A 16,249-nucleotide genomic window follows, 5' to 3' on the forward strand; every position below is an offset into this window, starting at 1 on the left:
CCAGTAGACAGGTCATGGACTGCCTTCACACAATCTTCTTATGAGACAGAAGCACAAGCACTAAGAAAATTCTCCTCTGCCTACTGCATGCTAGACACCTGTAAGCAGCACTGGACAGATTCATAGTCCAACTCACCTCCCACCTGAATTACATGTTCCAAGAAGGCCATTTCCCACAGGAGAAAGGCAATATACTGTTCATACCTATCCCAAAGGACACCAAAAAATGTTAAGGACACCTCGAGTTACAGACCAGTGGCATCCATCCCTCTAATGACAAAAAGAATGGAAGATATAGCGGCCAACCAACTACATCGACAAATTCTCTATACTACACAAATCACAGTCAGGCTCCAGGACTCGACACAGCCCCGAACAGTGCTTATTACACTATTGGCCAACCTAAAAAAAGGAAATTACTAATGGAAAAAACATCCTTCTACTTCATTTTGACATGCCGAGCACTTTTGACATAGTTGACCACTAAATCCTCAAAAGAATACTCAACAAAATCGGTATTGGAGGAAAAGTGCTTGAATGGTTCTTAGGCTTCCTGACTACCAGATTCTCTCAAGTGAAAACAAATACCTCTCTCTCCCCTACTTGGAAAGTGGACTGTGGGGTCCCCCAGGGCTCTCCACTCTTCACCAACGCTATTCAACATGATGATGGCCCCTCTTGCCCGAACACTATCCAAACAAGACTTCAACCATCTCATATATGCTGATGATGTATCCATCTATATCCCCTTCAAAAAATATTTGCAAAAAATCATGCCCAGGGTACCAGCCAGCATAAACATAATGGAATCATGGGCAACATCATTTAAGTTCAAATTGAACAAAGAAAAAACACATGACCTGATTCTCACATCACCACATAACACTGACCACTTCCCAAACATTACTGTCTTGGGCACATCCCTTCCAATAACTGACCATTTAAATTCTTAGGAGTCATCTTTGACCGCAACCTATCCTTCCACAAACAAATCTCAAACACTAAGAAGAAATGTACCAAACCATGTGGAAACTGAAACACATTTAAAAAACTACTTCCCAAGAAATGTATTCCACTCACTAGTCCAATCCATGGTACTCTCTCATGCTGACTATTGCAACGGAATCTGTGCCGGATGCAGAGAACAATTATAAAGAAATTGCAAACAGCACAAAATACAGCTTCAAGACTAATATTCGAAATCAACCGTTTCAAAAGCACAACACCATTACTCCCCCACTCAAGAAAAACATTCAGTTGTAATATTAGACAATACACTGAAATCTTCTGCCCAGTGTGCAATGGCGGCCAAAAAGCAAACAGGATGCTAGGAATTATTTATTTTATTTCATTTGTTACATTTGTATCCCACATTTTCCAACCTATTTGCAGGCTCAATGTGGCTTACATTGTACCGTAGAGGCATTCGCCATCTCCGGTAGAGAAACAAATACAAGGAGTTGATGTGGTCGAATAAGGCTCATGTGTTAGAGACACATTGAGGAATCGTAGACAGGAAGAGTTATGCATAGTCTATTACAAGCCTCGGTTTCGTTGTGTTGCTGGGTTTAGGCACTTAAGTTTGATCGATGGGGTATGCCTTTTTGAACAGGTTAGATTTTAGTGATTTCCGGAAGTTTAGGTGGTTGTGCATTGTTTTCACGGCTTTTGGTAGTGTGTTCCACAGTTGTGTGGTTATGTAGGAGAAACTGGATGCATATGTTGATTTGTGTTTGAGTCCTTTGCAGCTTGGGTAGTGGAGATTTAGGTATGTTCTTGATGATCCGGTTGTGTTTCTTGTTGGTAGGTCTAAGAGGTCTGTCATGTATTCCGGGGCTTCACCATAGATAATTTTATGGACCAGGGTGCAGATTTTGAAAGCAATACGTTCTTTGATTGGTAGCCAATGTAATTTTTCTCGGAGGGGGTTGGCACTTTCAAATCGCGTTTTTTCAAATATAAGCCTGGCTGCTGTGTTTTGAGCGGTCTGAAGTTTCTTTATGAGTTGTTCTTTGCATCCCACATAGATTCCATTGCAGTAGTCTGCATGGCTTAGTACCATTGATTGCATAGGCGCCCGGTATAAGAGGCTTGGAGAGGCTAAGCCTCCCCAGCCACAAGTGCAGCAAGGGCGGGGCGGTGGGAGCGGAGCGCCCCGGGTGCAGCTTGTGAAGGGGTGCTCCGGTGCTGCCTTCAACATCCCCCCCCCCCCGTCCTCCGACTAGTGTGATCGCTCTCCCCCTCCGCAGTCCACTCCTGGCTGTCACGTCTTTCAACTGCGAGGCTTCTGGTAGCAGCAGCATCAGCAATGTAAGCGAGCGCTGCTTTCAGCCTGCCCTGGAAGCACTCTCTGTACAGCTTCCCGCGTAGGCGGGACGCACGGCTTCCGGGGCAGGTTGAAAGCAGCGCTCGCTTACATTGCTGATGCTGCTGCTAGAAGAAGCCTCGAAGTTGAAAGACGTGACAGAAGGTCTCCGCTCCCGATGAGTTCGATTTCCTGGTGCCTCTCAGGGGGATCCCCACGTTGCACATCATGCAGCAGGCTGTTTGGTGGCTGCCGCTGGAAAACCCCGTTTGATACCAGGAGGAGGATATTGAAGACTGGATAGGAATGGGCACAATCTTCCCAGTGGTGAAGCCAAAGAAAGTGCAGTGTGAGGAGGCATGTTTTTTCCTTCAATTGCTGACCCTCCCAAGAAAAAGTCCAAGAGGTCATGAAGCAGGACTGGATCTGGTGGCCTAACATCCAGTGTATTGAAGGTAAAGGTCAGATGTGACATCTGAAAAGTGATACAGTGCGTTCTTGCTATTCAGGATGGTATGATTCTTAAAAACATTGTGAACCACAAACTTATTTATGGCATTTTATCCCACATTAAACGTGAATTAGGGTGTTTTGTGGCACTACATGAGAATTGTGATATTATGATCCCTTGTTTCATATTGTTGACAGTCTGCATTTTCCATATGGGTGGTATGTAGGTGTATTAGGTTCTGCCCAGTGTAATATTTATGGTACAGTAAGGTTCTGAGTGTGTTTTTGCACAAAGTTGTGGATAGTGTTTTTCAGTTGAGCGATTGTGGTTAGTACATGCTGACGAAGAAGGGCAACCTTCGAAAGCTAATCAAGAAATGTATTAAGTTATGTCCAATAAAAAAGGTATCATCTTATTTTCTTTTCCATGTTTTATTTTGTTTGATTTCTATTGATAACCTTAAGAGTGGACTAACACGGCTACCACACTCCTCTACATGCTTTGAGCAACCACTTTATTCTTCAAATATGATACATATCTAATATCTAAACTTAATAAAAGGTATTGTGACTTTTATTTTTATTTATTTTTTCTGTGTGTTATCAGACAATTATGGATTTAAGCTCCACCCCTGGCCCCACCCCTAACCCCGCCCCCTTTAGCCTCCCCAAACAGTTGGGCCACCGACCGCCTATGATTGATTGTATCAAGCTATGAAATGTTTCCCTCGGGAAGAATGGTTTCACGCATTTGAGTTTTCACATTGAGTGGAATATTTTCTTAGTTGTAGAGTTAACTTGGCTCTCAAGTGTAAGGTTACAGTCAATAGTAACGCCGAGGATTTTCAGGCTGTCTGAGATAGGGAGGATGTAGTCTGGGATGTTTATGTTAGTGGGTTTGTTCATGTTGTATTGGGATGAGAGGATGAGACAGTGTGTTTTATCTGTATTGAGTTTTAGTTGGAATGCATTTGCCCATGAGTTCATGATGTTTAGGCTGAGCTTGATTTCATTGGTGATTTCTGTCAGGTCATGTTTGTAAGGTATGTATTTTGTGACGTCATCTGCATAGATGAATGGGTTGAGGCCTTGGTTGGATAAGGACTTGGCTAGTGGTGTCATCATTAGGTTGAAGAGGATTGGTGATAGTGGTGACCCTTGAGGTACTCCGCAGTCATCTTTCCGCTGTGGTGATATGTTTGAATTTGATTTCACTTGGTATGTCCTAGTGGTTAGAAACCCATGATCCAACTAAGTATGTTTCCACCAATACCGAAGTAATCTAGGAGTCTTAGTAGTATATTATGGTTTTCCATGTCGAATGCACTAGACATGTCGAATTGAAGGAGAAGTATGCTTTTTCTTGTTGCTATTTCCTGCTTGAATTTGGTCAGGAGTGTAATGAGTACTGTTTCAGTGCTGTGGAGGGGGCGAAAAACTGATTGTGATTTATGTAAAATTGAGAATTTGTTTATGTAATCGCCGAGTTGTTTGGTTACCATGCTTTCCATCAATTATTAGAAAATGGATGCAAAATAAGACCAAGAATATTATAATGCCTCTGTATCACTCCATGGAGCGACCTCACCTTGAGTATTGCATGCACTTCTGGTTGCAATATCTCAAATAAGATATAGAGGAATTAGAAAAGGTTCAGAGAAGAGTGACCAAAATGATAAAGGGGATGGAACTCCCATTGGAGAAAGGCTAAAGAGGCTAGGGCTCTTCAGCTTGGAAAAGAGACAGCTGAGGTGAGATATGATTGAGGTCTATAGAGCACAGTCTTGACATCCAGAGGTGACTAGTTCAAATCCCACTGCTGCTCCTTGTGATCTTGGGCAAGTCACTTAAATACTCCATTGCCTCAGGTACAAAATTAGATTGTGAACCCTCCAGGGACAGGAAAATACACACTGTACCTGAATGTAACTCACTTTGAGGTACCACTGAAAAAGGTGTGAGCAAAATCCAAAAAATCATGAGTGGTGTAGAATGGATAGAAGTAAATAGATTTTTCACTCTTTCAAAAAGTACAAAGTCCCAAAAAGAGCTGAGCTGCGACCAGAAGTTCGGGCCAGCATCTGACATCATCATTCCCCTCGCTTCCCTGAGGCCGGCTCCGCCCCCAGTCCCCCCCAACTAGCAACTCCCACTCTTGAATTCCCTGTTTTAAAGACGAAGCCCTCCCTCTCTCCCTCCCTGGGCCTACCTTACCTACCTCTTTAGTTCTGGTGGTCCATTGGCAAGCTGGGACAGGAGAGGAGCAGTGGTGTGCTGGAGCCAGCTTACCAGAGTCATTTGTTAGAATGTTAAGAATTTTGGGAGCCGGTTGTTACAGTAGCTACTTTAATAACCAGCTCCCAAAATTTGGGCTTGGGTACCCTCCTGGTGTCGGTGTCCCCTGTGGCATAGGCATCTTCTCTCCCCCCTCCTCTTTGCACTCATTCTCTTTGTCCTCCCCCACTCCACCCGACCTCCCACCTTCTTGCCTCTTCTTGTTCTGCCAGTGCAGCAATTAATTTTTTAAAGCAGTGCTGGCACAGGTCGGCAGGAACAGACTGCTTCAACCAATCCCAGGGGCCTTCCTTCAGCCCTCGGGGGTGGAACAGGCTGAAGGAAGGCCCCTGGGATTGGATGACGCAGCCTGCTTTAAAAAGATTAATCGCAGCAGAAGAAGAGGCAAGGAGGTGGGGGCAAGTTGCTCTGTTCACGTTCTTTATTGTTGGTAGCAAGCATATTGCCCCCCCCCCAAAAAATGATGCTGCTGAACCGGGTGCCTCCTTCATCTTCCCCTTCCCTTTCACCACCCCCATGTGCCCCAGCATAAATTCCTTTTTCTTTTGTCTCTTCTTCTGGCTGCCCCATCTCCCACAACCCATTCCCCCCCCCCCCCCTCACCTTGCTGCAAACCTGTGGCTTCTTCCCACAGCAGTTCCGAGCACTAAAAAGAAAAAGAGCTGCCGGTACAGAGCTGTGTGTTACAACACTCACAGCCAGGCTCTGCTGGCCTGGAACCTTGCCCTGTGACGCACTTCCTGCAGTCATGAGGGTTGTTCTAGCAGAGCCTGGCTGTGACTGTTGCAGGACGCAGCTCTGTATCAGCAGCTCTTTTTCTTTTTAGTGTTCAGAACTGCTGCGGGAAGGAGCAGCAGATTTGAGAGGGGGCGGGCTGGGAAGCGGTTTTGAAGCATGGGCCTGGGGCATGCCATGGGAAGTGGGAACAAGAGACCTATGAGCTGCTGTGTCCACACCGTCATTCTATATAGTTGGTAGCATTTTTATTTGATTTCACTTATATTTTTAAACATGTTGGCTTGTGCAGTACATGGATGTACACAGAGGAAGTATTGGTTTTATCGGTTAGAGTAGTAATTCTAAGTTTTAAATCACTGTGTCATTTGGAGGGCTGGTTATAGGGACTCCCTGTGTTCTTGCAGAGATGTTTTCACCTAATAAAGGGCCACCAAAACAGACAACATGTTATGAGAATCAGATGCTTAACAATCAGACTTAATAATTATAAATATAATTTTTTAAAAATTAATTTGGAGCATTTAACATCTTTTTTTCCCTGTGCTTATATCTAAAGAAAAAGATGGCATGTGGGAACTTGCTTTTTTGTTTTGTGGATTGTATAAAAATGCATTTGCCTATTTTTATTACTACTATTTCACAGAGAGGTATTGCATAATGAGGGAAGGGCTTCCTTCATGTAGAAGTTCTGTCCAGAGTCAGTCTAAATGTGCCAACATTGTCCAGTTCAGTATACTATGTGAGGAACCCCTGAGAGGGAAGAAGGGATCTGGGAGAGGAGCAAGATGGGTAGGTTTCATACCCAGGATTCCAACTACAAGTCCCACAGAGGCATAAGTTTCCCAAGAGCTGGAGAAGGGAGGAGGACTACAGTTCCCAAGAACCCCTACAAAGCCATGGGGGCAAGCAAAGGGAGCAGCAAGGGAACTACAAGTCCCAGGATCCCGAGGAAGAGGAGGGGGATTGGCTGAGGAGGAATAATCAGGAGGGAGAAGACCAGCTGGGGACCATAAAGGGAGAGGAGCCCATGGAATGGGAGGGGGGAGAAAGAGGTCGGAGAGGAGATCCAAGCCCAAGATGACTGGGGAAGTGAGCCCATGAAGATTGCTACTCTAGCTCAGGTACAAGGGAAGAAGTTGAAAGGCTTCATAACAAACCTTCTTCAAGGCTGGGAAAAGCTTGGAGGAAAAGTTAAGTAGCTGTTCCACTCAAGGGGGAGAGAGGTGCCGTGCTGTAAAGCAGTGAATGATTTCAGCTGTGGCCAGAAGTCAGACCCGGCTGGAGAAACAGGTAGTGACTTGAACTGTGTCCAGAAGTCATGCCATGCTGGGGAAGCAGTGATTTAAACTGTGTTCCGAAGTCATGCCTTGCTAGGAAGCAGTGAGTAATTTAAACTGTGTCCAGAAGTGGTGCCATGCTGGGGAGACAGTGAGTGACTTGATCTGTGTTCAGAACACTGCCATGCTGGTGAAACAGTGAGTCATTTAAAACTCTGTCCAGGAATCAGGCCATGCTAGGGAAGCAGTGAATGATTTAAGCTGTATCCAGAAACTATGGCCGGCGGGGGGAAGGAACAAAGGGTGATATGTGCTGTAACCAAGGACTGTGTCTGGAAGAGGAAAAAAATGTCTTGGCCTTGCTGATGGAATAAAGTGGTGTTAAACATATTTTTAAAACATGGAAAATAAGTTGATACCTTTTTTATTGGACATAACTTAATACATTTCTTGATTAGCTTTCGAAGGTTGCCCTTCTTTGTCAGATCGGAAATAAGCAATAAATAATTTGCTTATTTCCGATCTGACGAAGAAGGGCAACCTTTGAAAGCTAATCAAGAAATGTATTAAGTTATGTCCAATAAAAAAGGTATCATCTTATTTTCTTTCCCATGTTTTATTTTGTTTTATTTCTATTGATTACCTTTAAAAGTGGACTAACACGGCTACTACACCTCTCTACTCAAGCATATTTTTGGAGTCTGCTTCTGGGAGTGCTGTGTCCAGGGAAGGGCCCTTCTTGGGTCAGCCGAGTTCATACCTGCAGGAAGGCCTGAAGGTGGTGGCCTGCTGACAACTATTAGCTGCCAAGTTCATACGAAGTTAATTATGTTCAATGGAAAAATAAATAAATAAAGTTAATTATGTTCAATTGAAAAATAAATCTGTTGGCTCAGGCTGCTTGCTATGTGAATATCACTGTTTCATTATTGCTACCAATAATTACATATTAAGGACATTTGCTTTAAACTTTGTTTTAATTTGTTTATCCAGTCTTTACATGTACATAGTTTTGCTTTTTAAACCCAAAGGTGAATCCTAAGGGTGGTTGAATAATTAGGTATAAACTGTGTTTCTGACTTCATTCTTTTGGACTGCTTTGGGTCCTGCTGATCTGTACATCTGCTGTCTGGAATTTTGGAAGATGGTCAAATAGCTGACCATGTATGCATCCAACGAATAAGAGGAACTGTTAGCTAAGAAATCAAGAGTATGTCCTTTCTCATGCGTAGGACCTCCTACGATTAAACTCATTCCACAAGTTTGTAAAAACATTTTAAGAAACTTTAAAATCTGTAACAATAAGATCATTCATATCTTCTAAATGTAAATTCAAATCACCCAAGACAATTAACCTCAAAAATTGACACGAAGCTTGAGCAATAACATCAAGTAATTCCTCTTCTGATTTGGTCCAAGGACTCGGAGGTTGATATATCAGAAGTATACCTATAACATTAAAATATTTTATCTGGAATAATTATAGAAATCGTCTTGAAAACTGCATTACATAAATTCTGAACCAGGAGAAATTCCAGACGACACTAAAGACAATGTTAAAAATTGCTTTAAAATTATCGCTAAACCACCTCCTCTTTTATCTTTCCTAGAGGAATGAAGCATATTATCACCTGATGCACAAAGATGAGGAATAATGGAAATATCTTCCTCTGAAATCCAAGTTTCTGCAATGAACATAAATCCCAAATCCAATGAAGATAAAAGATCTTGAAGTATCAAAAGCTTATTGTTAACAGATCTGGCATTTTCATAAAAAGCAGGTACAGGAGTCAGAAAGCAATGAACAATCGACTGAGGATTGAAGGAAGAGATTTCACATATCTATTAGCTACTCAGTCCCTTAAAGACCTTTTACCCCTCCACTTCCAAGAAAAACCTTTTTCAAATGTCCAGTAGGCAAAATCCTATTACCAATAATGACTTCAATACTGCATGGACAAGTATTCAAACAGTCAATTATCTGACTTTTAATAATATAACTATATGAACTTAGTTAAGCTCTGGAACTCTGCCGGAGGATGTAGTAACAGCGGTTAGCATATCTGGGTTTAAAAAAGGTTTGGACAAGTTCCTGGAGGAAAAGTCCATAATATGTTATTGAGATGCACTGCCACATTTTATTCTTAACTTGTTTTACTTTAAGTCTTTCCCCAACAGAAGGGGAGGGAAGGAGGGAGGAAGGAAAGGGGAGAAGACTGGACAGGGGGCGAAGGGAGTCAATGAGAAGGCTCACAAAAACACAGCAAAAGTGGCCCTCCCAACTCAGCTCCCCCTCCCTTAGGGCCAGGATCCTATGAGATCCTCAATGCCAGAATCCATAGCCTCTAGACCAACCCCAGTTCCAGGTTATGAAATCCCTACAGCTGAATCAGGGAAAAGTCACTGGACCAACCATAAAAGCTACTGAAGTGGTACTGACCCACTCGGTAAACCTCCAGTGACCAGACCTCATGAGCCTCTGTACCAATCCAGATGGCCACCATCTGCTGGAGGCAAAGAATACTGGAGAAAATAAAACTAAATCAATCCTTTTAGTGGTGATGGTGTCATTGAAATTCAATGTTTCCAACCTCCATCTGCTGGCTGGGAGGACACAACACACTAGTCTGGACTGGAGGAAAAGGAAAACACCTTTATAACTATTTTATTTATTGTTATTTATCAGATTTATATCTTGCACACGCTAACAATAGAGACACCCATTATATTCCTATGAGTGTCTGTATCATTAGCGTGAGCTAAAAACTTTGAGCGCCTACAGTGTGGCTTAGTAAACAGGGCCCTTAGGCTCATCAAAGCCATATTTCTTTTTAAAAAGATGTCTTGGGGCTCCTTTTACAAAGCCATGGTACTGATTCCTGGTACTTCAAATGCAACAAAGCCCATTCAACTCCAATGGGCTTCATCGCATTTGCCATGCAGGAGTTATTACTGCAGCTTTGTAAAAGAAGCCCCTGATGACAGCAGAAACTTGTTTAAATGACAAAGATGAGTCTAAAACCACCCACAAACTTTTAACTGACTATAAGACAGGAAGTGAAACACCTCCAAGGCAAAAATTTAAGGAAGGTAGTATTTGATCACAATGAGATAAACAAAGTATTTGCTTCTTGTCCACATTCAGTGATAGATAATTAGCAAACATCCAAGCTCTGACAGTTCTAATATAGAGTTCCATCAGACAGAACCCATCTTCCAAGCTCTGACAGGTTCCGTCTGATGGAACTCTATGTTAGAACTTTCAGAGCTTGGAAGATGGGTTCTGTCTGATAGAACTCTATATTAGAACTGTCAGGAGTTTGGATGATGTGTTCCATCTGATTGAACTCTATATTAGAACTGTCAGATCCTGGAAGAAGGGTTCCGTCTGAAGAAACTCTACATTAGAACTGTCAAACTTGGAAGAAGGGTTCCGTGTTATGGAACTCTTTATTAGAACTGCCAGAGCTTGGATGATGGGTTCCATCTGATGAAACTCTATATTAGAACTGTCAAGAGCTTGGAAGATGGATTCCATCTGATGGAACTCTATATTAGAACTGTCAATAGCTTGGAAGATGGGTTCTGTCTGATGGAACTCTATTTTAGAACTGTCAAGAGCTTTGAAAATGGGTTCTGTCTGATGAATCTCTATATTGGAACTGTCAGAGCTTGAAAGATAGGTTCTGTCTGATGGAACTCTATATTAGAACTATCTTTCAAGCTCTGACAGTTCTAATATAGAGTTCTATTAGACGGAACCCATCATCCAAGTTCTGAAAGTTCTAATTTAGAGTTCCACCAGACATCCGAGCTCTGACAGTTCTAATATAGAGTTCCATCAGACGGAACCCATCATTCAAGCTCTGACAGTTCTAATAGAGTTCATCAGGCGTAACCCATCTTCCAAGCTCTGACAGTTCTAATATAGAGTTCCATCAGATGGAACCCATCAACCAAGCTCTGATAGTTCTAGCTGTAACAGTTCTAATATAGAGTTCCATCAGATGGAACCCATCATCCAAGCTCTGACATTTCTAATATAGAGTTCCATCAGACGGAATGCATCATCCATGCTCTGACAGTTCTAACATAGAGTTCCATCAGATGGAACCCATCTTCCAAGCTCTGACAGTTCTAGTCTAGAGTTCCAACAGATGGAACCCATTGTCCAAGCTCTTGACAGTTCTAATATAGAGTTCCATCAGACGGAACCCATCTTCCAAGATCTGACAGCTCTAATATATAGAGTTCCATCATACGGAATCTATCTTGCAAGCTCTGACAGTTCTAATATAGAGTTCCATCATACGGAACCCATCATCCAAGCTCTGACAGTTCTAATATAGAGTTCCATCAGGCGTAACCCATCTTCCAAGCTCTTGACAGTTCTAATATAGAGTTCTATTAGACGGAACCCATCATCCAAGTTCTGAAAGTTCTAATTTAGAGTTCCACCAGACATCCGAGCTCTGACAGTTCTAATATAGAGTTCCATCAGATGGAACCCATCATTCAAGCTCTGACAGTTCTAATATAGAGTTCCATCAGACAGAACCCATATTCCAAGCTCTTGACAGTTCTAATATAGAGTTCTATTAGACAGAACCCATCATCCAAGTTCTGAAAGTTCTAATTTAGAGTTCCACCAGACATCCGAGCTCTGACAGTTCTAATATAGAGTTCCATCAGGCGTAACCCATCTTCCAAGCTCTGACAGTTCTAATATAGAGTTCCATCAGACGGAACCCATCATCCAAGCTCTGACAGTTCTAATCTAGAGTTCCAACAGATGGAACCCATTGTCCAAGCTCTGACAGTTCTAATATAGAGTTCCATCAGATGGAACCCATCTTCTATCCTATCAGGGACAAAAACATAAAATTGAAGATTGTCTGCATACAGCCGATAACTAATACCTAAATTGGCTAATAACAAACTGGATGCATAAATAAATAAGTTGAATAGCAAAGAAGAACGGGATGAACCCTGAGGATCACCTGAACTTAATATAATTAATTCTGCCTTAGAGTGTGTTTGAACAACTTGAAACTGATGCTTAGCCTAAAAAAAAATGTGACTTAAACCATAATAGCACCTTGCCTGAAATCCCAAAAGGTTGCAATAAAATGGTATGATTTAGTGTCAAAAGCAGCCACCATATCTAATGATACAAAAAACCTTTCTATCAAAGCCCAGTCAAATTTCATCAAACATGGATATTAACAAAGTTTCTGTATTATGCTTAGACCTAAAACCAAATTGAAAAGTATCAAACAAATGATTCTGTTCCACAAAATCTGTAAGTTGGGAGAAAATGATCTTTTCCATCACTTTTCAACCCTTTAGTGATTTATATGGCCAATAGTTTCAGTACACTGACTATACAAAGTACTTTTGGGCCTTTAGTTATCATAAAGTCATGTGTGAGAGAAGCAGAGCTGAGGGCAAAGTGGGAGCACATCATTCAGGATGAGAAATGGTAAAGTGCTCTTTCTTTTCTACTATGTTTCCAGAAATCTGACTCTCTGGCTCCTGCAAGCCTATAAGAGATGTGCTCTAACATGCTGTATGAACACATTGCAATTTCCCAATATGAACAAGCTGTTCTTATTTTTCTGTGTCCCTTCTTTTTTTGAGATAGGAAGAAACACTGCAGGTGGTGAACATGCCTTCGACTACCGAATCAAATTGGCAAGTCCAGAAACTTTTTAAAAGGTTCAGCATGCTAATGCAGGGAAAACTCACTTTATTCCTACGCGATCTGGGGAAGACTTTATGCAAAAGTCATTCAAGGTGACACACATGCTACCTGGAACCCCATCTTGTTTACAAGTGAAGGAATGCCGTAACCCCCCCAGCACTGAAGAGCGGTAAAGCCTGGCCCTTTCAGCTGGACTTGCTGCTGGTTTGCCCTCTAATTCCCTTCCATCAAGGACAAGCAGCATTACTGTGTAAAGAAATTGGCAGGTGAAGATTCTTCCTCAGGACTGAGGAGGTAACCAAGACTCTTTGCAGAAAGACTGGGAGAAGGACTTACAGCTCCTGTCTGTCCATCCATTGATCTTATGGAGGAGTAGCCTAGTGGTTAGTGCAGTAGCCTGAGAACTTAACCCTCCATTGCCTCAGGTACAAAATATAAGTACCTGTATATAATTTCTAAACCGCTTTGATTGTAATCACAGAAAGGCAACATATCAAATCCCATCTCCTTCCCCTATCATGCAAAAGCTGAGCTAGATCCAAGGGACTGGATCAAGACGAAAAGAAGCACCAGCCCTCCTCCCAAGAGACAATTTCTCTTCCTGATTCCTGCCCTTCTGACTAGACAGAAGATGGCATGAGAACAGGAAGAATTTGAACTTCTAAGCCACTGTTGGCTGTGGTCCAGTGTTGACAGCAGAGATGCAACTACCTGTGAGACACACATCAGATGTGTTGTTACATGTGCACAGGGATCAAACCTCTGAAACATTATGGTGTCTCACTGCATACAGCACTATATTAAAATTCATCTGGTTTGAATGTGCCTTAAGTGTAAGTTTGAGTGTGAAGAGTGTGTTTTAAGCATTGCCAGCTTCAGTTGAGGTATGTGGTGGTGGGAAGCTATATGTAAATCTAGAATGTTCACATGATTTTCCTGTGTATTGAAGAAAGGATGCCGCCACTTTTGTAGAGAAGGCTAGACGAATTTCATATTTAATATAAACAGTGTATTTACAATTTTTCTGCATAGCTCAATGGGCTATTGCAGGAAGCATTTCTTGATAAGCAATATACAAGCCAGAATGAATGATTAAAACAAAGCAATGTAAAGCAAAGAAATCAGAATGCTATATGCAGAGAGAGAAATCTATATACAGACAAAGACAAATTCAAAATGCTTACTTATTTCTTTGTTCCCACTTTCCTTATAATCTTCTCCTGATATCACGTGCTTGCAGGCTGTACCATAAATCCTACAGCAGAACATATGCTGCATCTGGTTCCCATTATCCACAGACTTTCTGGAGCCTGCCTTTGGCTAATGTGGGCCCCATCATGTCCCAGGAGGTTTTAGTGTTGAAACAGCTAGCTCTGCATGTTTTTTTGAAGCATTCCACTCCAATTTTTTATGCTTTTATTCAACATTTTTATGCTTTTATTCAACATCCTCCCTTTTGAGGACTGATTGTTTCAGGCCTCAAACATCTGTTTTAGCTCCAGTCTGTTTCCTTTCCTCCCTTCTAAATCTCCTCCCCCTTGTTATTTATGATATGCTGTGCCTGCAAGCTCTGTCTTTTCATCATCTTTATCATACATCTTTCAATCTGTTGACATATTAAAGTTCTATTCATTCTGGATTTCAGTTACCATTATCATTTTAAAAGCATCCTGGCACATCTTTGCAAACATGCTAATACATGTTGCATTAAACAGATTCAATTGTACTAGGGTACAAAATTTATATCTCTTGAGGTATATAATTTATAGGACAGTGAGCTTCATCACAGGGAAGTGCACTGTCATTCATTCTTACTTTTCATTAGCTGATGTGGCATTAAAATTACACAAATTAAAAGCATAATATTCATTGAATCAGTTGTTACAACATTCTGCGTGTAAGTGCACTTTATCGGGGGAATGTGTTCAGTTGTCATACTATTAATCAAACACCAACATGATGTCTGTGGGTACTTGTCCATAAGCAAGGCTTGCTTATAAATAGTCTCATTTGTCCAATGAAGTCCCTTACACAGGTATTATTGGGATAACAGACATGATTTTATCATTGTAGTCCCATATATCATAGCTGGCAAGGACAAGGATGATGTCAGTCAGTGGGCACATATGATACAATCAGTCAAATTCAACATCTTGGCCACTGTAACAAGTCTATTCTCATATGTGTTCATTGTCCATTAACAAACAACAACAGTCCAATACCATCATGTTTAGGGACATGATGTTTGTTTATTCTTTGTCCATTTCAATGTTATTAATTCGTCGAATATCTGCTAAATGTATCCAAGAAGTATGACCTTCCAGACGGGCAGAGGTCTGAGTAAGGGCCGTGATAGCAAAAGGCCCTACATACACAGGATCCTTCCATGTTTTATGTGTAAAGTTCTTTCGTAGCACTAGGTCACCTACTTTAAAAGCACAAACATCATTAGTAGTTCCTGCCTGTGATACTACATTTGTTCGGATCATATCACTTGTCAAGTTCAACATAGGTTGTAGCTTTTGCCAGTACTGAGCTGTGCTATCAGTACTTGCTGTCTGCATCGGGAAAAAATGACGTCCTGTCTGAATTTGGAATGGGGTCAATTTAGTACGCCCATTAGGTTGGGCCCTTATAACCATCAAAGCTAATGGTAACAAATCAAGCCAGGTATATGGTTTACCTGCTGTTTCCTTGTTTAAAGCCTTCAGTAATACTCTCAATTTAGTTTTTAAAATACCATTGTAGCGCTCCACCAAACCATTGGAGGTGGGGCGATACACTGATACTTTTCTGTGTGTTAAACCCATAATCGTTGCCATTTCTTTCAAAACACTGTTATTAAAATGCGTCCCGTTATCAGAAATTATTCTAGACGGACACCCATGGCTTGGCATAATATATTATCAGACATTGTACCACTTCATGTGCTGTCTCCCTTTTACATGGAAATGCTTCTATCCACCTTGAAAAAGCATCCACCCAAACTAACAAATACCTTTTTCCCTGCACTGGAACAATCATATCAGTGAAATCGATATACCATTCTTTGCTGGGCCTTCTGGTATTGGAAGTGTCCCAGGCGATATTTTAGGACCTCTTTTAGGTATGTTAATATTACATACCATGCAATTTTGCACAACCTGTTGAATCAAGTTATCAATTTTCAAGGTCCAAAACCTTTGTTCAAACTGTTGTCTCATTGTTTCCTTATTCCAATGCATGGTTGCATGCCACCCAATCAATACCTTAATCGCCTGGCTCATTGGCATACAAGGTAATCCTTATTCTGCATTAAACCATTCACTTCCCAATTTCATACATCCTCTCTTCAACCATTTTTCACTTTCCTGTCCCTCTGGCTGCCACATTTCAATCTTATCTACATTCGTAAGTGGCCCTTCCTGTGTCTGTCTAGTATTATACAAAATCTTTTCACTTTGCTTAACCACCTCCGTTGCTGCTGCATCAGCCATTGCA

General features: G+C 41.6%; 1 protein-coding gene across 4 annotated transcripts in view; it reads left to right on the forward strand.

The window, feature by feature from the left end:
* LOC115478604 (erythropoietin-like) overlaps positions 1-16,249 on the forward strand; it is a 117,399-nt gene that overhangs the window by 88,690 nt on the left and 12,460 nt on the right. For 3 of the 4 annotated variants that reach the window (XM_030216084.1, XM_030216086.1, XM_030216083.1), the window contains one exon: positions 12,710-13,204. The exons of the other annotated variant lie outside the window; for it this stretch is intronic. In XM_030216084.1, coding sequence (XP_030071944.1) covers positions 12,710-12,865 — 156 coding nt within the window. In that variant the 3' untranslated portion in view covers positions 12,866-13,204. Of the gene's footprint in view, positions 1-12,709; positions 13,205-16,249 lie in introns of those variants that run through there. 4 annotated transcript variants of the gene reach the window in all.

The sequence above is a fragment of the Microcaecilia unicolor genome, chromosome 10, assembly GCF_901765095.1.
Source record: "Microcaecilia unicolor chromosome 10, aMicUni1.1, whole genome shotgun sequence".
NCBI lineage: Eukaryota > Metazoa > Chordata > Amphibia > Gymnophiona > Siphonopidae > Microcaecilia > Microcaecilia unicolor.